Raw genomic sequence first — 24,622 nt, forward strand, 5'->3', positions numbered from 1 at the left:
TTGGATGAAACCGCTTGGTCGGGGCGATTTCCGGCCTATCTTCCCGGGAAACTGGGCAGCAGGGCTGCGAGATTTCCAAAATGAGGACAAGCTCCGAAGACAAGCCTCGCGTCCTCCAGCTCTTCCAGGATCGCACGGCTCCGGTCGGCTCCCGCGCGCCATCTGGTGCCGCGTCCCCGCCACTGCCCAGAAACCACGTGTAAGAAAGTGCTGACAACCTAACTACGCACAGTGGTTTCGACCCATCCCAACCAGTAGGGAAGGAGGAGGCGGGGCGGAGGAAAGCGAGGGCCCAATCCCCTCCCGCTTTCCGAGGGGAAGGCGGGGCTTGAGGTTTACCACGTTGGGTTTGTCCGCAGCGCTAATTACTTTTTCCAAAGGCTGGAGGGCTTCACTCCGGCTGGCGCCGCCGCCTAGCGCGCTCCCGCTTCGCCGCCACGGTCCGGGGGGAGCTGCCGGTCCCGGGTACCATGTGTGACGGCGCCCTGCTGCCTCCGCTCGTCCTGCCCGTGCTGCTGCTGCTGGTTTGGGGACTGGACCCGGGCACAGGTAGCGCCCCCTCCCACAGCCCTCTTCACCCCGCGTCCTGAGGCTACCTTCCCTCTGCGTTCTCGCCGCGTCCTGGCGGCCCGGGGGCGGCGGTGGGACCGCTGACTGCGCCCGAGCGGAGGAGGCGCGGGCCGCCGCCGGAGTACGGGAATCGGGTGGCTCCGTGGCAGGCGCGCCGCCGCCGGGTCTCCGCTCGCCGATGGCGGCGCCGTCCCGGGAGGTGCTCGGGCGGCTGCGCCGGAGACCCTCCCTGGGTGGCGCGGGCCAGCGTGGAGGTGCCGGGCGAGGGAAGGGAAGGCAGCGCCCGCTCCGGGTCGCGCTGTCCCCTCGCTGGCGCGGCTGGCGGCCAGCGGGAGGGCGGGCGTCCGGGCGGGCCCCGCCGCGCTGACGCGTCTCCTCTCTCCCCGCAGCTGTCGGCGACGCGGCGGCCGACGTGGAGGTGGTGCTCCCGTGGCGGGTGCGCCCCGACGACGTGCACCTGCCGCCGCTGCCCGCAGCCCCCGGGCCCCGACGGCGGCGACGCCCCCGCACGCCCCCAGCTGCCCCGCGCGCCCGGCCCGGAGAGCGCGCCCTGCTGCTGCACCTGCCGGCCTTCGGGCGCGACCTGTACCTTCAGCTGCGCCGCGACCTGCGCTTCCTGTCTCGAGGCTTCGAGGTGGAGGAGGCGGGCGCGGCCGGGCGCCGCGGCCGCCCCGCCGAGCTGTGCTTCTACTCGGGCCGTGTGCTCGGCCACCCCGGCTCCCTCGTCTCGCTCAGCGCCTGCGGCGCCGCCGGCGGCCTGGTACTGCCCGCGCCACCTCCGGGTCGGCCCGTCTGGTCTGTTGCGGCGCACAGTGGTCGCCGTGGAGGGTGGGGGTGGGGCGCCTCTGCTGGAAGTCCAGCCTCCAGGGGAACCGGAGGGAACCCCCTGCCTTTCCACCTCTCCCCATCCCCCACCCCGGCCTTCAGTATCCTCTATAGGCAAAGCGGGCAGCATCCCAGTCCAGCGCCTCTGCAGCCCGTGGAACCCACGCGGAGCTGGGGTTGCATGGGGTATACGCCGCCCACCCTAGGGAGCGCAGATCTAGCAGGGATGAAGTTGTCAGGGCCCTGGACAGAGGCGCCCTGGCCCCGATGTAGAGAGAACACTGCATCTGCACCGCTGGGTCAAAGTGTATGTCACGGGAGTACCTGTGTGCGTATAGGTTATGTTCCTGGACGTGGAGGTGTGGGAGTGGGTATTCACCTCCCTTCCTTTTGAGTCTTCTCTCTGTACCTGGAACAGGAAGTTTGGAGAGGTACCCAGACAGGCCACGGCTCACCCCACTCTTCTTAGTTGAAACGTAAGAAACAGGAGAGAAAGGGTGTTTGTCTTTGCCTCCTTATACTATTAGTAGGCGTTTGTCTGGTGCCCACCCCCAACCAGGCCTGAGGGGTGCTTACATTGGTGATAAACCCTATTCCTGCCTCCGGGAGCTCCCTTGCTGTGGCAGTAACTTCCCTGCCCCGAAGTTCCTGGCTTGTTGCATTTGAGGCACCCGTAACAGGTGCTCCCAGGGGGAGGGGGGGTTCTTGTGTGCACTTGCCCTGCCTGCGCACACACTTGATCATGTGGCTACACTGGCGCCCAGACGAGCACTCAGCTTCTCCATCGTGCACCGAAAGCAGCACACATGGCCGGCAGATGCGCTGTGGTATGGACCCAGAGCATGAATCGCAGGGGTTCTCTGTCTTCTGTCATGACTGGCCTCTGGGGAGGCAGTTTCTGATATTAGTTTGTGTCTGTCCTTTCCAGGCACAAGAAACCTCCCCACACCTCCACCTTTTCTTGTGCCACCGTCTAGAATTCTCCAGCCCTTACTCACAGAGTCTGTGGCGAGTCCTTGAGAATCTACGAAGCTAGAAGGCTGGGGGTGCAAGGTCTTATGTGAGACCTCTCCTTTCTTCCCAGTGCTGCGGGTATCTCTGTGTGTAGTTCCCTAGATCAGCCTGGCTCTCCTTTCAGGAATTTTCTGAGTTCTGATTAGGGTATGATAGGCTTTTGCTCAGCAAAAGGCAACTTTGCTGAAACAAAGTAGGCAACTTTGGTGAAACAAGGAAAGTGATATAGACCCTTGGAGGGGGCCTGGTAGGAAGGAGCTAGTGTGGACCTGGGGCGGGGAATGTGGACCTGGGGCGGGGAATGTGGGTTGTGGGCAAGGAGGCTTAAGTAGTAGGAGTGAGAAAGGCTCAGATCACTCACTGTAGGGCTCGGGTCAAGGCTGTATCATGTTCTGGGAGGGACTGGAAGGCCCACCTCATTTTTCCTGTTTTTGCCAAAGTGTTTAAAGTCTAAGTCACATCATTGTACTGTACATGGAAACATCTGCATCCCATTTGCTGCGGTTTAGTGAGTTTCTGTAGAGGTCAGAGTTTATACTTCTTGGTGTAAAGTTTCCAGCAAGGAGCTATCTGTGAAGGAGCCGAGGTGGAAAGCTGGATAACATTGATTTAAAATCCTCGCAGAATGAGGGCTGGACCCATCTCAGCCAGCTTCTCGGCAAGACTGTCCTTCCCTTTAGCACCATGTGAGGGTGCTGTGCTTTAGATAAAGGAACCTGGCCAACAGGCTGAGTTCAGTGTGTGCCAGTGGCGGGTGTACCTCTAAGACTTCAGCTTTTAAATTCCTGCTGGAGCAGACACTTCTGTTGTTTAGTCTGCCTTGTTCATCCCGTTCGTGTGAGCTGGACATTGGACACTTCCCGCTCCATACATATCGAAGGCAGGAGGGAAGAGACAGTGGGGTGACTTGAGGTGGACCCTTTGCTTGCAAGGTGGTCCTGAAAGCGTAAAGAAAAGAAAGCAACAGGAATTTGGGCTGACCAAGTTTGCACTGCAGACTAGCTTTGACCTTGGTTCTCAGTTCAGGCGGCTGATGATGTTGTGTTAGTCCCTCTTGACTGTGGTGGAAGCTCTGTGAAGTGGAGATGTGGAGTTGTGTGTGCGTATTTGCTATGACAGGCTCAGCTATAAGATGTGGGAAGGGAGGCTGTAAGTAGATGATTTTTAGTGGCCATGGATGAGGGGCATTGCAAAGTGTCCTTGTATCTAAAAATGAGGAGCAAGAGTCGGCAAACTTCTCTTAAGGACCAGATAATAAATATTTTAGGCTTTGTGGGCCACACAGCCTTTGTTGCAGCTGCGCAAAGCTGCCCTTTTAGTGTGAACGCAGCTACAGCTACGGATGGCATACAAGCGAATGGGTGTGGCTGCGTTCAACAAAACTTCATTCCGGATGTTGAGTATCATGTTAATTGCTGGTAAGTCCCACTGTATCGAACGTCTCCTAAAGGGCTCAGTAGAGAGTGTTGAGTGCCTGGGCTGGGGGCACACAGGTTCTGTTCCATGTTGCATGGAATCTGTGCTGTTTGTCTCCAGAGATGTTTGCTATCTGTTTAAAGGAGACGCATTATTAGAATAGATCATTCCTTAGCTGTTTAGGGGCCATAGAGAGTAAAGCACCTGTTCCGTTTTTGCTCCTTCTCCTTTTGACAGCAGACAGAGGCATGGGTCTGCAGCGTTCCTTTCTTGGTGTCTTGTCTTGAAAAGCTGGGCCAGCTGCGCTTTTTGGATCTTCAAAGACTATAGACTTAAGTTTTAATTGTTTTCTGTTTATGCTTCTTCATTGTTTTTACATTTCCAAGAGTCTTTAGGGCATAGGTGTTTTGGAAGTGTTTCTATGAGCATATCGTTTCAAAGCATGAACTTCAGGTGTGTGAGGAAAGCCTTTCCACTCCGCATGAATTTATGTAAGTTCAGATCAGCTGCCTCTGTGACCAGGACTGGATTGTGAAAGGCCAGTGGAATTGGAATCAGGCTGAACTTCATAGGTAGACAGGATAGCAGAGAGGGCACTTCAAGAACAGCATGAGCGTCGGGCTCTGAAAAGAATCTATGCAGCTTGTCCAAAGTGAGTGGCTGGAGGACTTGTTTTAGGAAGACGGAACGAGAGGAGGGGAGGGCTGGAGGCCCCTGCTATTGGGTTTGGTCTGCCAAGCAGCGGCCATCCTTCCTTGGATGATACAAAGCTTGGGAAGGCCACCCACTGGAATGTGTCCACCCCTTCTTGGCCAAGGCTGTGGCCTGCCAGGGGCACACTGTGAGATGGTGAGACCAGACAGACCACCAAGGAGCTGTGGGCTGCAAAACATTAAGCCATAACCGCGTTCCAGTCCACCTTGAAGGACTATGAGGTCAGGGGTCCTCCTGCCATAGCTCCTCTGTTGTCACAGCCACATGCTGTAGGACTCTTATTTGGAATCACTGGGGTCAGTCTGGTGGCCCAGCCCACCCTCACTCTGACTGGTCAGCCTGACTGCAGACCATGTGTCCATGTTGGTAGCACGTCATTTGTGGCACATGGGACATTCATAGTTCTGCACAGCTGTTCCAGTCCCCTTGAGAACTTTTAGAGAATGCTCACCTCTAATTTATAGGGGAGCAAGTGTAGTCCAGATAAGAATAGGTGGGGGCAGCTGGGTGCGGTGGCTTATACCTGTAATCCCAGCACTTTGGAAGGCTGAGGCGGGTGGACCACCAGGTCAGGAGCTGAAGACCAGTCTGGCCAACATGGTGAAACCTCGTCTCTACTAAAGATACAAAAAATTAGCTGGGCGTGGTGATGGGCGCCTGTAATCCCAGCTACTCGGGAGGCTGAAGCAGGAGAATCACTTGAACCTGGGAGGCGGAGCTTGCAGCGAGGTGAGATCGCACCAATGCACTCCAGCCTGGGTGAGCTTAGCCAGCTGATGAGTAGGCAGGTTAGGTTAGACGTGTTGGGGACCCTTTTAAGAGGGCAGCCTGCATTTGTACAACTCCTGTGATGAAGAAGCAGGTTTGGGATGTTACTTCCTCTTTCTTTAGAAAAGAGTTATCAAACCCTTTTGATTGATTGATTTACAAAATTGCCCCAGCTTTATAATGCAGCCTACTCAGTGGAGAACAGCTGAGTAGGAATCAGTCTTGTCAGAAATTTTATGGTGTAGAGACCCATTGGAAGGGACTGCATTATAATACATCGTTATATTGAGACAGGTCTGAGGAAGGTACGTAGTCCTAAGTGATTACTTAGTATTGCTGAGGAATTGATCGTGTGCAGAATAAATATGTTTGGAGAATACAAAACACATATATAGAACTTTATAAAAAGAAACAATTGAGTGGATGTTAAGGGGCACTTTGGCAGGAATGGAAGAAGGGCAAAGACAGTTTCGTGAAGTTTAGAGGCGCGGAAGTATTGGAGGGAAGAACTCAGAAAGTTCTAAGGCCTCTGGCTGCCACCTCTGGAGCAACATTCCTGTGGCCTCATGGTGGCTTCTGTTTGTCCCCCTTTGTCCTCTCCAGCCGTCATACTCTTGTGTTCCTCCTGATTGCCCAGGGCTTCATCCAGCTGCAGCTCTCCAGGGCTGGGCTGACTCCTCTTAGGATGCCAGGCACTGACTGCTCCTGCACCAAGCTGCCCACCAGCGTCGTCTAGGACACATACTAGATTTTCCCACTTTGAACTTTTGTTTAGTTGACAACATTTAAAAGCAAATGAAAAAGAAGTAAGAGATGGGACGATGAACTGAAGCAGTTTTCTTTGACGGACTGCATTCTTCGAGCTTATTTCCTGAACTCTGAAATACTGCAGCTGCCTGATCTTGGATGTGTGTGATGGGGAAGATGTTTTTTGCAGCCCGTACATCTGGGGGAACCATGCAGAGTCGTTGGTTAACTTTTCCCTGGACCTGCTTCTGTGCACAGGTCCGCAGATGCATAGTCACGTGCTTGCTTCTTAGGAAATGAAACTGTATGGCCATTTGGAGCTGTGATCTTGAGCGAGTCACTTAACTCCTTTGAACCTTTCTGCCTGCAGCCATACAGGGGTAAATAACACAGGCCCTGCAAGGCTGTTGATAGAATGGAACAAGATAAAGTCTGTGAAATGATTTAGTGAGGGCCTGGCACATTGAGGCATTAAAAACAGGCTGCTTCTCCTGCCCCGCAGGCTGTTCCCAGACTTTTCTAGTTATACATCAGCTGATCAGTCATCGCTGTTGCCTGAATGAGCAGATCATTATCACACACCTGCCATGTGCAGGATGCTCTGGTAGGCGCCCAGCAAGGCTCAGAGAGAAAGACAATGCAGGCCCTGTCTGGGAAGACAGTCCCAGCCTCCTGGAGGTAGGTGCGCTGGAGCCTGGAACTGGGCAGGGCGGGACTTTGGGGAGGGAGGAGGGTAGGCTTCAGATTCCAGGAGGGAGGAGTGACTGAAAAGTCACCGAGGCCCCATTGTCCTGAGATAAGGGACCCATGAGTGGATTTGTGGGGTGGTGGTTTTAAGGGAGAGATGGGAATGGAGGAACTGAACTGGCAGGCATGTGGATTAGATGGGGCAGGTCTCTGGGTGCCAACCAAAGGCATTTGGACTTGATCCTAGAGCAGTGGTTCTCAGCCTTGAGCTGGCGTTACAGTCCCCTGGAGGGCCCGTTAAACTGACTGCTGGGCCCCATCCAGGAGTTTTTGATGTAGCAGGTCTGGGGTGGGCCTGAGAGCTTGCATTTCTCACAAGTTCCCCAGGGAATGCTGATGCTGATGTCCTGGGAGGGCACTCTGAGGGTCACTGGCTGAGAGGCAATGGAGGACGGGTAGTTGGGGAATCCTGGGGCTAGCCGTATGGGGAGGACTGGACGAGGGGAGCACTTAGAGCAGGGAGGTGACCAGGCTCAAGCCTCAGAAAGGAAGGAAGACCACACGAGAGGGACTCTGCGGGGCAGGCTGGCCGTCCTTTTTGGCTGGCTGGCACTGACTAGTGGTCTGAAAGGGCTGACACTGAAGTGAGGGACCCCCACATTACCAAGGAGAGGCCTGCTTTGGGAAGAAGACCAAGCATCTGTGCTCAGGCATTTCACATTCGAGGTGGCGGCGGGACCGGGGGAGGGGCCCTCCGGGTGGTGCCTCATAAGGGGTGCAGGTTGGGAAGCCCCACATGGCCGTGTTGTGTGGAGGAGGCTCCTTCCATGGAAAGAGGTGCGTGCCCGCTGGAGAGTCAGAGGCAGGACGGGAGGATCTGCAGTTACAGGGGGGCTTTCTCTTCTTGGAAGCAGGTTGATCCCTACAGGAAGCAAACTCACCACCCCGTTGGGCCTATCCTCTCAACCCATCTTGACCTAGAGAAGGAGACCTAAGACCCACTCGTGTTAACTGAGGAGCTGCAGACTCCTGAAGAAAGGGAATTCCATTGCGGTCTTTATGGAATCCTGTGACTTTGTCCCCTCCCACAGAGGCATGCTGCCTTGAAGCATACAGGACAGACTTTCGCTGTTATCTTAACTGCATTTTCTTTTTTTTTTTTTTTTTTTTTTAGTTTTTTTTTTTTTTTTTATTATACTTTAGGGTTTTAGGGTACATGTGCACAATGTGCAGGTTTGTTACATATGTATCCATGTGCCATGTTGATTTCCTGCACCCATTAACTCGTCATTTAGCATTAGGTGTATCTCCTAATGCTGTCCCTCCCCCCTCCCCCCACCCCACAACAGTCCCCGGAGTGTGATGTTCCCCTTCCTGTGTCCATGAGTTCTCATTGTTGCATTTTCTAAGCTATGCCGAGAACATGTGCTTAAGTTAGGTGATAAAAACCGCTATGTCTTTCACACTTTCCACACTGCAGTGAGAGCTAGTCCTGCTTCAGGCAGGAGGTGATCTGGAGTGAACAATGCCTGATTTACAATTCTATCTTAATAGAACCCTTCAAAGCAAGTACCCACAACAAAGAGAGTTGAAAGGTAACCACTCACAACTGCTGAAATATCAGGTTATTGCCCGATCCATTTTATTTGACCCACACTTACAGTATAGCATACCAAATCCTGCAAAACTTAAGATTTCTCTTTTAAGAGCACCATTTCATAGGGGGCTTTATTATATCCCTGAAAACCAAGGGGCTTCAGGGCTGCCAGTTCTGTCTGCCATAGGCATTTGCTTCTACAAAGTTTGTCTCTTTGGAGGACGGTTGCAGGCCTCTTGTATCTAAGGCACAGGCTCGTCGCTGGGGTTTCTTCATCACCATCAATGGGACAGAAGAGGCCTTGGACAAACATTTCCCTGAGTCTCCCTTCTCCGCATAGATGGTGACTGCAGGAGTCACACAGATCCAAGAAGCCCTGCTCAGCTTCTGGGGCCACGCACAGTGGTGGGCTAGAAGCAAGGGCAGTGGGCAGAGCTCCACAGAGGAAGGCCTGGGTTCCAAATCCGAGGACCTCTCCACATGCAATCAAGGCAGTAGGTGTCCAGGGTCTCCAGCACCCAGTTAAAAAGCTAGGCGGCGCTTCTCAACCCTGGCTACACATTGAATTTTCCTGGTCACCTTTGAAAAAATATCAGTGCCTGGGCTCCACCCCAGAGATTCTGATTCACTTGGCCTGGAGTAGGGGCTGAGGCATCAGGAGTTTTCAAAGCTCCCCACATCATATCAATATGTAGCCGGGGGTGAGAAGCCCTGAGCCAGGGGGCTGCAGGCAGTCCATGCAGGTAACTGCTTTTTCAGTCGCAGTTTTTCTTTTTGAGTAACTGTTATGTGGCAGACGTTGGCAAAAACAGGAGGAATAATTCTGATCTTGCCTCAGTGGAACAAACCGTTAGGTCGTGAAAATGTCCTATAACATGGGGTAGTGGGCTGGAATGTAAGAGTGCAGGGGGCTGCAGGGAAGGGGGGTTTATTTAGGGAAGCGAGGTCAGGGAGAGAGAAGGAAGGCTGGTGGGTATTTTGGGGTGAGACTGTGTAATGCACAGGTGGTGCTTCTCCCCAGGACGTTTGACCACTGGTGGCGTGCTGACAATGGCAGTGTTACAGATGCTTGAAGGAGCCTAGGGACAGTGAGACAGGCAGGAGGAGGCAAGGCCCTTCCTCATGCAGATTCCCAGGGTGAGGGCCCTGTACAACCCCTGCTTCCTGGCCACATCCCTGTTCGAGGTCGGGGCCCAAGAGGGCAAGTGGCTGCCAGGGCGAGTACCCACTAGTCCATTCGTCCATCTTTCCCAGCATTGCTGTTTTCTTCCTTAAGTTTATAGAAACCAGCACATGGGGCCCCTGAGAATTGTAAATAAAAACCTTCCCTACGGTGCTAAGTGATGCTTTGCATGTATATAGGAGTGTGTTTGTGTAGGATTTCTCACCAAGGTGAGATCTCCCTGTCTTTAAAAATTTGTATCACCTTAGAACCAACAGCTAACTGCTTTTTATGCCAGGGTTTGTGAATGCAAACTCTAGACTGAACGAATAATAACTAGCTTTGAAAGTCCTAGATCCTGGGGGGGCTTTGACCCACAGCGGGGTGTTTCCAAATGAGTCCAGCCCCTCATTAGAGTGAAGCGTATCCTCTAGGGAGCAGGTGGGGGCGTCCTCCCACGCGGGGCTCCATCCCACGCGCTGCGCCGTACCCTGCCCGCTCTATCTTGACTGCGGAAGTTTTCAGGTGTTCTGCACCAAGGCTGCGTTGTGCATAGCTATGTTGGAGCTCTGTGATCCGTGTTGGAGATCCCACTGTGGCCACCCTCTTCCATTTCTTCAGTTTCCCCAAGTTTCCTAGTGAACAAACTCAAGTTTTCACTTTAAAGGAGACGGAGGAAAGCTGTGCTCTCCTGCAGGTCATGCAGTGCCACTTTGAGACAGTTTTATTTGGGCAGTAAAATCTTTGAGTTGTTCTTGGCAAAAGTTCTAATGAAATGGAAACCTTGAAATATGCTTAGAGCGGTGAGTATGGCCTCACCCTGTATCTTGGGGACGCAAGGTTGTAGGCGATCTTATCAGTTGATCTGATTTACTTTCCAGGAATCTTGGTACCGGTGCGTCCTTTCAGAACGTAGACGGGGGTCTATCTCATTTGGCTTAAGTGAGTTTTATACTTGAGACTGGAGTTAGCTCTGCGTGTGGTGGGGAGTGCTGCTTCTCCAAGTGTGGTCCCTGCATTACATGGAAACTTCTTAGAAATGCACATTCTTGGGCTCCAGCAGGACCTCCAGGTGATTTGGGTGCACGCTAGGCTTTGAGAACCAATGGTGTAGTGTGTCATGGCTTTTGAAAAGTGAGGGTGGAACAGGGAGACAAGAAAGGGTGTCATGGCCCCCTGAGACTCATCCGCCAGATCTCCTGAATCTACGATCAAAGGCAGTTCGGGATTGTTCCCAGGAGAAGGGGATGTTGACTGCATGGATCAGTGTACAAACCAGGTCCTCCCCTGGCCCTGCCTGGGTTCGATTTCCTTGAGAGATTTACCATTTTGACTCCACATAAGAAGGGAAACTAGCAGCAGGTGCCTGCTGAAGGAGGGCAAATTGTTTTCATGCTGTCAAAACAGTACTAATGTTACTCTTAATATACCCAGGGATAAGATACATTTTTCCATTAGGGATATAAATGTCATTCCCAACAATTTCAGTGTTGCTTCCCAGGTGGACTTTTGGGGGGATGATTTTTAAAGTAACTTAAAAAATAATTTTAAAATTAAAAATTAGATAATGAAGTAGTTCATCTTCTCTGAAAGCCAACATGGAAAATGGATGCTGTTGTATCTGTCTCTGTACCCCCACCCGCAACGCAGCGGCTCTGTGGTATGTTTGTAAGTCACACAGAAGCTCTCTCTTGGGCTCAGGTAAATCTGACCCATTTGCAAAGAAAAGAGCCCAGACATGGAAAACCAAATCACAGCAAGGTGGCCTTGCCTGCGCCTCCGGGGGGCCATGGCGTGTGTGAGTGAGGATGACCGACGTCGCATTTCCTTCTCCTTTCTGGACAGGTCGGCCTCATTCAGCTTGGGCAGGAGCAGGTGCTCATCCAGCCCCTCAACAACTCCCAGGGCCCATTCAGTGGACGAGAGCATCTGATCAGGCGCAAATGGTCCTTGACCCCCAGCCCTTCTGCCGAGGCCCAGAGACCCGGGCAGCTCTGCAAGGTTCTAACAGGTGAGTCGGGGCAGCAGCATGACTGGCTTAGAGCACACGCACAGCCCACATCCTTTATGTGTCTCCAAGTGCGCTGAAGCCACGTGAGTGAGAACTTACCTTCCCCTGTATTTCAAAAGCTGTTTTATTGCCCTGAGACCACTTCCTTTTCCTATGTGTCTTATGTCGGCAGTCCTTTGAAAAAGTCATCGTTTTGTTTCTGCAAGGAACCCAGGCTCTCTTTCATGCAGTCTCTCAATTTTATGTATCAAGAGCAAGCTGAGGTCCAAAAAACCTTGTAGCCGAGCTTGGATGAGAATTCCCTCCCCCTGGTGCTCTGGCCAGGAGCTCACTCTTAATAATACAGCGCTCCCAAGTTCTGGCTGCACTAACTAAAGCCACCTGGGGCGCCTCTGAAGCTGTGATTTGATTCTTGATTCTTGCAGTGTGGCCCCCGGGCCAGCAACATCGGCATCACCTGGGAACTTGTTAGAAATGCACATTTTCAGGCCAGACCTGTGAATCAGAAACCCTGGGGGAGGGTCCAGTCATCTGTAGTTTCACGGGTCCTCCAGGGGATTTAGATGCATGCTAAAGTGTGAGAACCACTGCTTTAAAGCATGCCATGCACTGGCCTGTCCCCCAACATCCTGATCTTTTTTAGTCTGGGGTATGATTTGGGTGCCAGTGTTTTTAAAAGTGATTTTAAGATGCAGTGTGGGGAAGAACCTGGGGCTCTTATATTCTGGGTCTGTCTTTGAACAACCCTAATGTGGATGACCTGTCACCTGTTTAAGGACATTTCATGGGGCTACAAATGTCCCCAGATGAAGTTGGAGCACAGGCGGCATTTCCTCCCAGGAGATCGTGGGACCCCACCGCTGACTTCTGGGGGTTGTGCTTCTGTAGTTTAAAGACTTATCTTTGTTTGAAAATGCAGTGTGTCTTGGTTTAGTATTCTGGTGACATTGGAAATAATGTCTTGGTTTAGTGTCCTGGTGACATTCGGAATAAATTATGTGACTGCTTTAGAATTACCTTGTTATTTGTAAACAAGTTTTGCAGTTGAGCTCAGCTGCTGTGTGTGGACTTGATGGAAGTACATTGACTTTCTCCTTAGCCTGGTCTTGGTGGGCAAGGTGGGTATTAGAGGTGATTGTGCTGGATAGAGGGCATCTCTGAAACCTCAAGAGAGCTTTGAGTCTCAAATGGAGACGTTAGAGTTTTTGTGTTCTTTCTGCATCCTTACAAAAGTAAGGAAGACCTCATAAAATTACTAGTACCTAAAAAATACCTTTTAATAGGAAACAGGGTCTTTGGTAAGTCTGACAGTTGGTTGTGTTGTGGGCTTGATGTCAGTATGGCTTTTTTTTTTGGGGACACGGTCTCACTCTGTCACCTAGGCTGGAGTGCAGTGGTGTGATCATGGCTTGCCACAGCCTTGACCTCCTGCACTCAAGTGATCCTCCCTCCTGAGTAGCTGGGACCACAGGTGTGCACCACCACACCTGGCTCATTTTTGTTTTGGTAGAGATGGGGTTTCGCTGTGTTGCCCAGGCTGGTCTTGAACCCCTGGGCTCAAGTGATCCTCTCGCCTTGGCCTGCCAAAGTCCTGGGATTATAGGCATGAGCCACTACGCCCTGCCCCCTGCAGTGTGCTATTTTTAACCTGAGCCCCTGACCCTACCTAGTTCTGTCTTGACATACCAGCACAGAGGCAGAGGGATTTCTCTACGGCAGTGGTTCTCAGCCTTGGCTGTACCTTGGCATCACCTGGGAAGCTTTAACAGCTACTCACGCCTGGGTCCCACCCACAGAGAACCACTTTAATTAGACATCCTGGGGACATCTGGCAAAGTAAATGCTCCCAGGTGGTTCTGATGTTCAGCTGGTGTTGAAAACCATATCGCTAAGGACTGTTAAACCTGAGGAATAGCACCTGTGGGCCATCGGGAGTGGACTTTCCCATTTGAGCACCTTCAAGCAGGGCCATGCAATGAAACAAAGGACAGATGTGCCTCTTGTCACTGTTGCCTCTGCTCACGCCACCGTTCACCAGCCGCTAGTCCGTGGTCAGAACTGAGCGTGCTTGTAGATGAGATAATGGGATGTTTGTCTAATGACCATCTTCCATCCTCTTCAGTGGTGTGATACTGAGGATCACTGACAACATGATAAATGGTGCTTGTGTTTGCATTTTTGTCCCTAAGAAGAGTTTTGAGGCATTCTTTTGATAGACTGTTTAGCCTTTAATGAGGAAATAAACAAAATCAGGGTGGGGTGGATGTGCTGGAAAAAGTTAAAACAAGAGCAGCCATGCAAGACTGTAGGGAGAAATTTCTGAACTTGCTTAAAAATGCAATCTCTCCTTCCCTGGTCTCAAACCGTGGATCAGCTCGCTTTTTGGTGCAGGAGTAATGTGCGTATTTAAGGCTGTGCCAGACTCGGGCTCTGCACTAGTCAGCAACACAGACACAGAGGAGAGTTACATATTTTGCTTCTGGTCTTTCTTGCACTGCGTGAAATATTCAGTAAATGTGGCTGTCCTGAGAATGACAATGGGCCTTTTAATAGGCTGAGCTAAGGAGCAGTCAGTTAGGCACTATCTAGTTTGGATTAGCTTTCAAACATCAGGAGTTTAGAAATCGGGAAAATTAATTTACTGGGACATCTGCAAAGTACATTCTTTAAGTTTCCTAGAAGTTTCCTAATCTTTCCTAGAAAGATTAATCAGATTAATCCAAGATTTCCCATGGGAATATGCTCTTGCTGGTTGAACACGGCAGCCATAGTTTCGTGCCCTGTTGTTGACCGTGTGTTATGATAGCCTTGGGCATGGTCTGAGAGTAGCCTTGCCGGCTCTTGTCGGTGAGCAGGAGTCTAAGAAACTTCCTCCATGAAGCGCTCGGTGTACTTGAAAGGTGAACCTAGGTGAGCCGCTGTGCTGAGTAGGGTTTTATGTCTGAGCAAGGTTGGTGGCTAGAAGGACGGACACAGCAAAGGCCACCTGGGAACTGTTTCTTTCCTTTGGATACTACTGAGGTTGCATTTCTAATGGTCTTTGGGGCCTCAGGCGAGGGGACAGGCTGATCCTGTTTCCTACATTGCTCCTTATTTTGGGGGCCTGATAAACGGATCCATAAAATAGCACTCTAGGTTGGAACTTGGCAAACTAAAATGGTACCTTGCATATTTTGAAATGTTCCTTGATTTTTAAAAAGTTATTTTGACTTCAAACCTTTTAATCTTCCTTCTGTGCTTGTTTTAATTTCTCCATTATGATTCAGTTTAGAATCTTCCTCCCAGCATTTTCATGCTCTTAAGTAACTACGAATCTTCCTCTCCTCCCCCATGGTGTATTTCACGTGTGTATGGTAGAAGTAGATGGTGAAATAGAAGAGTAATTTTCCATTAGCATTTACAGTATAGGAATCCCGCAACATGCTGAGGGGTGGTGAGCTCACTGGAACGTGATTATGCCTCCAGCTGTGGTTTCTGCGAAGCATTGATGTCTACTTTATAGGTTAAGTTCTGTTATCATTGTTTTAAAAAATCATTGTGGTTATTTTCTAGTATTGTTCATTTATAGCATTATAAAGGTAATGTCAATGAGTGTTTGGTGGATACTATAACTCTTTAGAAACTGTGTATGCTAATTTATGCAAGAATTTGCATGTATAATACGTGTATATCCTCTGTGATGCACAATTGGTCAGGTCTTGTGCTTTGTACCAATTATGCCTAGTGTTCCATTATTAGAATGCTAAGCTTGTGGCAGTTATTTATACCCTACTGCTCAAGGTCATCGCCAAGGTCTGAGTTTTCACAAACAAAATGTGCAACCTCAGGCATAAATGGGTTAAGATTCATTTGGTTGGAAATGACAGAAATCAAACTGGCTTAAACACTAAAGACATCATTGGCATGAGTTCATGGAGCTGATGAGTAAAGCAGGAGGTTGGACATCAGGTAACACTTACCCAAGCTTCACTTCTCTGTGGTCACTTATTTGTATGACACCCTCTGTCCTCACCTGGCTCCACTTAGGGTGACCAAGAGGCAGCTAGGATGAGGTCAATCGTTCTGTTTAATTGGGATGAGGTGGTCAAACGTTCTGTTTAATTAGGATGAGGAGGTCAACCGTTCTGTTTAATTGGGATGAGGAGGTCAACCGTTCTGTTTAATTGGGATTTGAAGTGGGTTGGCTTGGATTGGGTTCGCCACTAGCTGCAAAGGTTTATGGCAGGCTTAGGTCTCTCCCCATAAAGAGCGTAGGTGCCAGTACTCATGTGACTATGCAGATACCACTCTGTTTCCATCCCTGTCCTGACTTTTGCCAGCCATCACACACTTGGTAAAAGTCTGGAGTAGATTTAGGACATCTCGAATCCAGGTGTAATCCATTATTCCAGCCCACACAGTTAACAATGGGCTGTTTTGTCCTCATTTCCACAGCTTAGATGCTAATTAGCTCCTCCAGTTAGCATCCTCCACCTGTGCCCCAGGGATAACTGTAGCTGTTGATCTTTGCCCAGCAAGGGCCAATCCTTCTGAAATTTGGTTCCTCTACACTTCTTTGAGACCTTAGCTCTCCCAGTGGATAAAATAAAATATGATTTTGTAGTGTATCCAGTGTTCTTTGCTGTAAAAGTGGTAGTTGGAGTCTTTCCTGTCCTTCTATATCTTAACTGGAAGCAGAACCTAAAAGGAATGGCATTAAATTGCTACTTTGAGTTTCTTCAAGTTAATATTTTAAATATTTATTTGCATATAAATGTTAACTCTATAAGTAGACATTAATAGTTTACTATTAGCATACACAGTTTCTAAAGAATTATAGTATCCACCAAATACTCATTGACATTACCTTTATAATGCTGTAAATGAACAAGACAATACTAGAAAATAACCACAATGATTTTTTAAAACAATGATAACAGAACTTAACCTATTCTACAAAGAGAAAAAGAACCATGATAGAGGTCCAGTTCTGTTTCCCTTTGGTGTAACCCCAGAAGAAGAGTCCCTTAATGTCTCTGTGCTTCTGTGTTTGGAGCAAAGAGGCTGCTCCAAAGCTGCCCAGACCCAGGGGCTTAACAGAAATTTATTGTTTCGTTGGTATTTATTATTCTAGTTCTGGAGGCCAAAAGTGTGAGATCAAGGTGTTGACAGGGTTGGTTCCTTCTGAGGCTGTGAGGAAAGGGTCTGTTCCAGGCTTCTCTCTTTGGCTTGCAGATGGCTGTTGTGTTAGTCGATTTGTGTTGCCCTGAAGGAATACCTGAGGCTGGGTAATTTATACAGAAAAGAGGTTTATTTTGGCTCAGAGTGCTATAGGGTGTACACAAAGCACAGTGTCAGTATCTGCTTCTGGTGGAAGATGAAGGGGAGCCAGCGTGTCACATGGGGAGAGAAGGGAATGAGAGAGCAAAGAGGTGAGGGTCTTTTGAAACAGCCAACTCTTGCATGAACTAATGGAGTGAGAACTCACTCATCACCATGGGGATGGCACTAAGCCATTCATGAGGAATCCGCCACCTCCCACTAGGCTCCACCTCCAGCATTGGGCAGTACGTTTCATTATGAGATCTGGAGGGGACACACATCCAAACCGTACTGGCCGTCTTCTCCCTGTGTCTTCACATGGTCTTATCTCTCTGCCTATCTCCGTCCAAATTTCCTCTTAGGAGGATCCTAGTCATTGGATTAGGGCCCACTGTTGTGACTTTATTTTAACTTAGTTACCTCTGTAAAAACTCTATCTGCAAATGCAACCACATTCTAAGGTCCTGGGGGTTAGGACTTCAACATAGGAATCTGGCAGGGTTCTGGAGTAGTGGGCGGGGGCGTGGTGCACAGTTCAGGCCACACAGCCTCTGTTTTCTTACCTGCACCATGGGATGGCGATGTCTGTCACAGGATAATTGCGGAGGAACGCTGAGAACCAGGGGTGCTGTAACCACCTCCAGCCACTCTGGGGGGCGTGTTCAAGAGAACTTCCGTAAATGTCTAAAAGGTAAAAATCACATTTACAGGAAACTAGAAATGGGCCACACAAAGGGACCCTGTCTATAACAATAGACACCATCGTTGACTGGTCATCTATTCAGTTACACTCTTGATAAGCATTTGAGGGGCTGTGTAAGCTCAGGCAAGTTAGAAGGGTGCCACCCTCTCTGAGCTGCAGTTTCCTCCTAATGTCATCTACCTCTTAGGGCTTTTGTGAGTATTAAATGAGTTAATGCAGACTTACCACTCAGAGCCAATCCATGTCGGCTATTGCTGCAGCTGCTGTGGTTATAATTCACCTGCTCATTTTTGACTATGGAGGAGACCACTTCAATGCCCTTGTTCTGTATTAAGTCAGGGAGAAAGAGGCCCTGCAGAGCACTCAGCTGGGAGCTAAAGACTCTCATTAGTATTCTTGAATCTGCCATCCTTGCCTCTTGAGCAAATCCACAAGAAATCAAGGAATCTTAGTATTTGTAGACAGGAAGTTGCGCTTTCAGGTCATGTGCTACGTTTCCCTTCTCACTGAGCCTCCGGACACTGGTCAGATTTGCATACTATGGCGAACATGACATAGTATGGTCCTTGCCTCCAGAGAACTTAGGGTTTGGTGGGGGAGATAGGCAGTAAAGACATAAATGAATGTAGCAGGTATAAGTTATTTTGAATTATGAAATAATTTACAACAGGCAAAACACAAAAAAGAAACCTGCATAGCCAGCATTCAAACTTACCCTATGTTAACATGTGGTCAGATTTGCTTCAGAGCTTTCTTCCTCTATTTATTTATTTGAGATGGAGTCTTACTCTGTCGCCCTGGCTGGAGTGCAGTGGCGTGATCTCGGCTCACTGCAAGATCTGTCTCCCGGGTTCAAGTGATTCTCCTGCCTCAGCCTCCCAAGTAGCTGGGACCACAGGCACCCACCAGCATGTCTGACTGATTTCTGTATTTTTAGTAGAAACGGGGTTTCGCCGTGTTGGCCAGGGTGGTCTCGAACTCCTGACCTCAGGTGTCTGCCTGCCTCGGCCTCCCAAAGTGCTGGGATGCTTTCTTCTTTTTTTGAGAGAAATGAACATTTATGGATATGACTGATGGCGTTCTCCCCTCCACCCACTATCATGGCTCTGGCTTATTCCCCGGAAGCAACCACCAGACTGACCTGACATAGGGGAACCCTTCCTTTCCATGTTTTTTATACTTTTACAGCGATTATGATATATAGTCATATGCTGCATACTGTATTGTTTTGTATGTTTTAAAATTTACGTAAATGATTTTATGCTGTGCAGCTTGCATTTATCACTCACAACCATGTCTTCTAGATTTATCCATCTTAATAAATGCAAATCTAGTTCATTTATCTTTATTGCAGAGTTTTGTCTATTAACCGTTTCAAAGAACTGGTTTTGTTTTGTTTTTCTTTATTTTTGAATTTCTATTTGTATCCTTATTATTTTTTTCCTTTATTCCTTTTTTAAATATTCTCTAGGTTTAGTCCTGTTGCTTTTTCCCTAACTTCTTGAGTAGAATACCTAGCTCAGTAAATTTTACTATCTTCATTTTTAATTTCTGTATTTAAGGTTTCCCTGTAAGCACAGCTGTAGGTACATACAAATTTTCATATGTAATATTTCTAGTACCCACTTCTAAATAGTCTGTAATTGCCACATACCTTTTCCCTAGAGAGGCAGTACAGTATAGTGGTAAGAATTTAGACACCGGTTTACTGGATTTGATTTCCTGACTCTACCACTAGCTTGAGTGACCTAGGGTTATTTATTTCACCCCTTTGAAGTGTCTCAATTTCTTTATTGGTAAAAGGGTGATAATGATTGCATGTATTTTATAAAATTAAGATGATTAAGTTAATAAATGTAAACACAGCATGTATCAGAAAGTAAATATTATGCTATAAATTAATTTAATTTTTCTTTTTTCATATAATTTTTGGTATCTTTACAACATGATTTATAATTCTTTTTTTTTTTTTTTTTTTTTTTGAGACGGAGTCTCGCTGTCTCCCAGGCTGGAGTGCAGTGGCGCAGTCTCAGCTCACTGCACGCTCCGCCTCCCGGGTTCACGCCATTCTCCTGCCTCAGCCTCCCGAGTAGCTGGGACTACAGGTGCCCGCCACCGCACCCGGCTAATTTTTTGTATTTTTAGTAGAGATGGGGTTTCACCATGTTAACCAGGATGGTCTCGATCTCCTGACCTCGTGATCTGCCTTCCTCAGCCTCCCAAAGTGCTGGGATTACAGGCGTGAGCCACCGCGCCCAGCTAATTTATAATTCTGTGTATAACAATGGAGAATGTGGTGCATATGATATTTCCATTTTTTTAATAGTGTCAGTATTTCTGCTGCAATTTCCTGTCTTTTCATCCATCATGAGCACATTTTCCTTTAAGTCCTTGAGCATTATGGTAGTAATTGCTTCAGAATTCTTGTCTGCTGTTCTAACATCTGGGTCATCTTCGGGTTTGGTTTACATTGATTGTCTTTTCTCTTGAAAAGGGGTCACATTTTCCAAGTTATTCATGTGTCAAGTAATTTTGGATTGTGTTCCGGATATTGTAAATGTAACGTGGAGATTCTGAATTATATTACTCTGGAGAGTATTTTAGCTGGCAGTTAATTTTGTTGGACTCAGACTGCAGAATTTGTATCTTGGGTGGCAACTCAAATCTCAGATCTTTTATTCTTAACTAGACTCTTTTCCAAGTAGTCATCATCCTGAGAGTTGGGTAGAATTTATAGACAGAATTTTGGGCTTCCCCTTTGTGGATCTCTCCTTTCCAGCATGCCCCCGCCATACTTTCCAGTCGCCTTGTTGCCCTGCACTCTGTCCTCTGGTTCTTCAGATCCCAGGGGCTGCAGGCTTTCTACTGGAGCGTTACCCCTTCTGCATGGCACTGACCAGGCCTTCCCTCAGTCTCCTGTGCTGTTCCTATCTTCTGAGTGTTGACTCCACCCACATCTTCCAACCTTCAGGTGTTTGGATTTTTGTATTTTTCGCAAGTTTATAGTTGCTATCTACAGGAGGATTAGGCTTATTAGAAGCTTTTGAGCATACTGAATTCCACACGTCATTGATTTACTGGTCGTGGTAGAGATTGGCATCGTGGCCTAGAACGTAGACGTTTTTGTTTTAATACGTGTTTTATGTATGAATGAAAAGAGTATATAATCTCAAATTACTGCAGACAGAGTATATATTTTCTAATTGTTGTGTTCTATATGCCCATTTACTGAAGTTACTGTGATGTCAGAATCATTTATAGTCTCATAATTTTGGACCTGCTTGATTTGTTTTAGAGATATATTAAAAATCTCATAACTTATTGTGGCTTGGCCAATTTTACCTTTTAATTCTGTTGATCTTTGCTTTCTAAGTTGTGAGGCAGTATTGTTTGGTGCACACAGGTGTAGGAGCTATACGGCTGGTGAACCATTCCTTTTATCATCACCTAATGGGCCATTTTTATCCCTGGTAATACTTTTGTCCTTCCAGATGTTTTCAGCTAACGTTAGTATTGCCAGTCAGGTTTTATTTTGGTAAATGTTTGCATGATGTTTCTTTTCCCTTAGTTTTATTTTCAGTCATTCTCTGTCATGATGATGTATGTATGTTTCTTAAAAGTAAGATATATTTAAATTTTTTTAAAAATGACAAATTTGGGAATATGTTTTTTCATTGGCAGGGTTAGTGTTTTCATGTTTCTAGTATTATTGCTAAAATTCATTTTATTTCTAACACCTTATATTTTATCTGTTTACTATAACATGCGTTTTCTTTGCTTCTGTTTCTTTTTGTGGTTTGTTTCTTTCCATTGGCTTGACCAACTTTTAAAAAAATGTTCCCCTTCTCTCTTCCACTGGTGTGGAAATTTGATAATCTATTAAAATGTTGTTGTTGTTGCCTTAAAAAAATCTATATGGGCCAGGCGCGGTGGCTCACGTTTGTAATCCCAGCACTTTGGGAGGCCGAGGCGGGTGGATCACGAGGTCAGGAGATCGAGACCACGGTGAAACCCCGTCTCTACTAAAAATACAAAAAATTAGCCGGGCGTGGTGGCGGGTGCCTGTAGTCCCAGCTACTCGGAGAGGCTGAGGCAGGAGAATGGCGTGAACCCGGGAGGCGGAGCTTGCAGTGAGCCGAGATTGCGCCACTGCACTCCAGCCTGGGTGACAGAGCGAGACTCTGTCTCAAAAAAAAAAAAAAAAAAATCTATATGAAGGAAGTCTGAGGCACCAGGTTTCTTTCATTTATAATACAAGAGCCTTCAAATGCTTTAACTTTGATTTTACACGTTATTTTTATCTGTTAATTTAACCACATTTTGTCTCTGTCTCTTCCCAATGAATGGTAATCATGTTTTGCAGTTAGAATTATTTAGATTTACTGATATCTTTGTCAGCTTGCTCAGTATCGCTTCTTGGAACCCACTTCCCTGGGCTTAATGTCCTTGAAGAACATTTTTAAATGAAGGTTTGCAAATGGCTAAATTATTATTTTTGCTTTATCCAAACTGTCTTTATTTTACCCCTACTCTTTTTTTTTTCCTTTGAGACGGAGTCTTGCTGTGTCTCCCATGCTGGAGTGCAGTGGCGTGATCTTGGTTCACTGCAAACTCCGCCTCCCGGGCTCAAGGGATCCTCCTACCTCAACTTCTCGAATAGCTGGGACTACAGGCATGCACCACCACACCCGGCTAATTTTTAGTATATTTTTAGAGACAGGGTTTCACCATGTAGCCCAGGCTGGTTGCTATCTCCTGGACCCAAGCAATTGGCCTGCCTCGGCCTCCCAAAATGCTGGGACTACAGGTGTGGGCCATGGTGCTCAGCCTTCATACTTAGTGACGATTTAGCCAAATGTGGAATTCTAGGTTGAGTCTTAACACTTTAAAGATATTACTGTACTGTGTTCAGGCTTCTATTTTGTTACAAAAGGCCCCTCTGATTTTAGATTCTGTGTAATGCTCTGCCTTCTTTCTCTGCAGGACTGTTGTTGGGTTCTGCAGCATTCCCTGTGGACTTACCATGTTTATTCTGTTTGGGACTCGTCGTGATTTTCCCAGCCTCCCTCTCGTGGAGATGTGCCTCTTCCCATTACCTACTTCTTTTCCTGGAATTCCTAGTTGATACGTGTGGACCTTACTATTTTTTCCTCCATGTTTTGTGTCGTCTTTTTGCGTTTTTGGTCTCCATCTCTCTATGTTCTCTATTTTAGAGGATTTCATGTCATTGGTTTCTCAGTTCACCAGATTTTTCTCAAACTAGGTCTGATCTCCATGTAATCTTCTACTGAGTTTTTAATTTTCGAAATTATATTCAATACTTTTAGAAGTTATATCTGATTCTTTTCCACTGCTGTCTTTTTTATAGTGTCCTATTCTTTCATGATGCCGTTACCTTTCCTTTATCACTTTAGATCTTTTACTTATTTATTTTTTTGAGACAGAGTTTCGCTCTTGCTGCCCAGGCTGGAGTGCAATGGCAGGATCTCAGCTCACCACAACCTCTGCTTCTTGGGTTCAAGCAATTCTCCTGCCTCAGCCTCCTGAGTGGCTGGGATTATAGGCGTGAGCCACCGCGCCTGGCCTAGATCTTTTTAGTATAATTATTTGCAGTCTTTTTTGAGTGATTCCACCTTCTGAATTTCTTTTCTTTTTTCTCGAGATGGAGTCTCACTCTGTCGCCCAGGCTGGAGTGTAGTGGTACGGTCTTGGCTCACTGTAACCTCCACCTCCTGGGTTCAAGCGATTCTCCTGCCTCAGCCTCCAAGTAGCCGGGACTACAGGTGCGTGCCACCATGCCCAGCTAATTTTTTTGTATTTTTAGTAGAGACAGGGTTTCGCCACGTTGGCCAGGCTGTTCTCAAACTCCTGACCTTGAGATCTGCCTGCCTCGGCCTCCCTAAGTGCTGGGATTACAGGCATGAGCCACTGCCTGACCAGCTTCTGAATTTCTTGAGGAGTGTCAGCTCACGCCCCCTTTCACATGTGGATTGTAATTTTATACTGTGAGCTCAAATTCTGCTGCTGTGTTCTGCCTCCTGCCCTGCTTCCCTGGGACTTTCTAATGGCAGGACTTTCAAGATAGGCCCTCAGCCCCTCTGGCTTTTGAGTCACTGCTGAAAAGCACATGTCCCATTCACAGGACACTGTCCTTTGCTCTGCTCTTGGCTGCTTCAGCCTTGGTCCCTCGGCTCACTGCCACCCCCTGCCCCCAGTGCTATTCTACCCTCTTTGGGAGTCCCCTGTGCCCTGGATTATGGAAAAGTCTTCGCTGAGTCATTTCACATGCGCTTCTGCCAGATGTCCCAGGGCTCTTCCACAAGTGCATATATCATCTCTCCTTCAGTGCTTCTCCTTAGGCCATCGGCAGCACAGGATGATCTACTTGTGTGTGTAGCACAGGCTTGGGGATTTGTACTGGGGACCCTGCCCATGTCCCGCTGGTATCCTGAACTCTGAATGCAGACAGACTTCCCTGCACCCCCTGTGCCATGGGTGGGGTTGCCCAGCCACTCTGGGGTCCTGGCCAGATCCCCCATCTCCGTGTTTTAGGTTAACATTGGCCCTTCACCCAGTAGGCCAATATTTGGGCCCCAAAACTGCTGGATTGTTGAAGCCTCAGATCACTCACTCACTTCCAGGCGTGAGATTTCTTCACCTTTCTGGAACAGGAGATTTTCCCGTTTTCTTTATTTTACATTTGCCTAAGGAATGGTCTTAGTCTGTTTGGGCTGCTATAACAAAAACTGTCAACTAGATAGTTCACAAACAACAGAAATTTATTTCTTACAGTTCTGCAGTCTGGGAAGCCCAAGATCAAGGTACTAGCAACCTCAGTGTCTGGTGAGGGGCCTGCTCTCTGCTTCATAGATGGTGCCTTCTCTCTGTGTCCTCATCTGGGGGAAGGGGCTAGCTGGCTCTCTGGAGACTCTCTTATAAGGACACCAATGCCATTCATGAGGGCCCCACCCTCCTGACCTAATCACCTCCCAAAGGCTTCACCTTCCAACACTGTCACATTGTAGATTAGGTCTCAATGTCTGAATCTGAGGGGGACATAAACACTCAGACCATAGCTGGTATTAAAAAGCTATAAGGGGGTGTGTT

At 48.1% G+C, this 24,622-nt stretch overlaps 1 protein-coding gene across 1 annotated transcript in view; it reads left to right on the forward strand.

Annotated features, from left to right (window-relative positions):
- Positions 1-395: 395 nt before the first annotated feature.
- Positions 396-24,622, forward strand: part of ADAMTS17 (ADAM metallopeptidase with thrombospondin type 1 motif 17) — a 361,941-nt gene continuing 337,714 nt past the window's right edge. Inside the window, exons 1-3 of the mRNA XM_030813849.1 lie at positions 396-549; positions 960-1,330; positions 11,346-11,511. Coding sequence (XP_030669709.1) covers positions 471-549; positions 960-1,330; positions 11,346-11,511 — 616 coding nt within the window. The 5' untranslated portion in view covers positions 396-470. The remainder of the gene's footprint in view (positions 550-959; positions 1,331-11,345; positions 11,512-24,622) is intronic.

Source organism: Nomascus leucogenys, chromosome 6, assembly GCF_006542625.1.
Source record: "Nomascus leucogenys isolate Asia chromosome 6, Asia_NLE_v1, whole genome shotgun sequence".
NCBI classification, from domain to species: Eukaryota; Metazoa; Chordata; class Mammalia; order Primates; family Hylobatidae; genus Nomascus; species Nomascus leucogenys.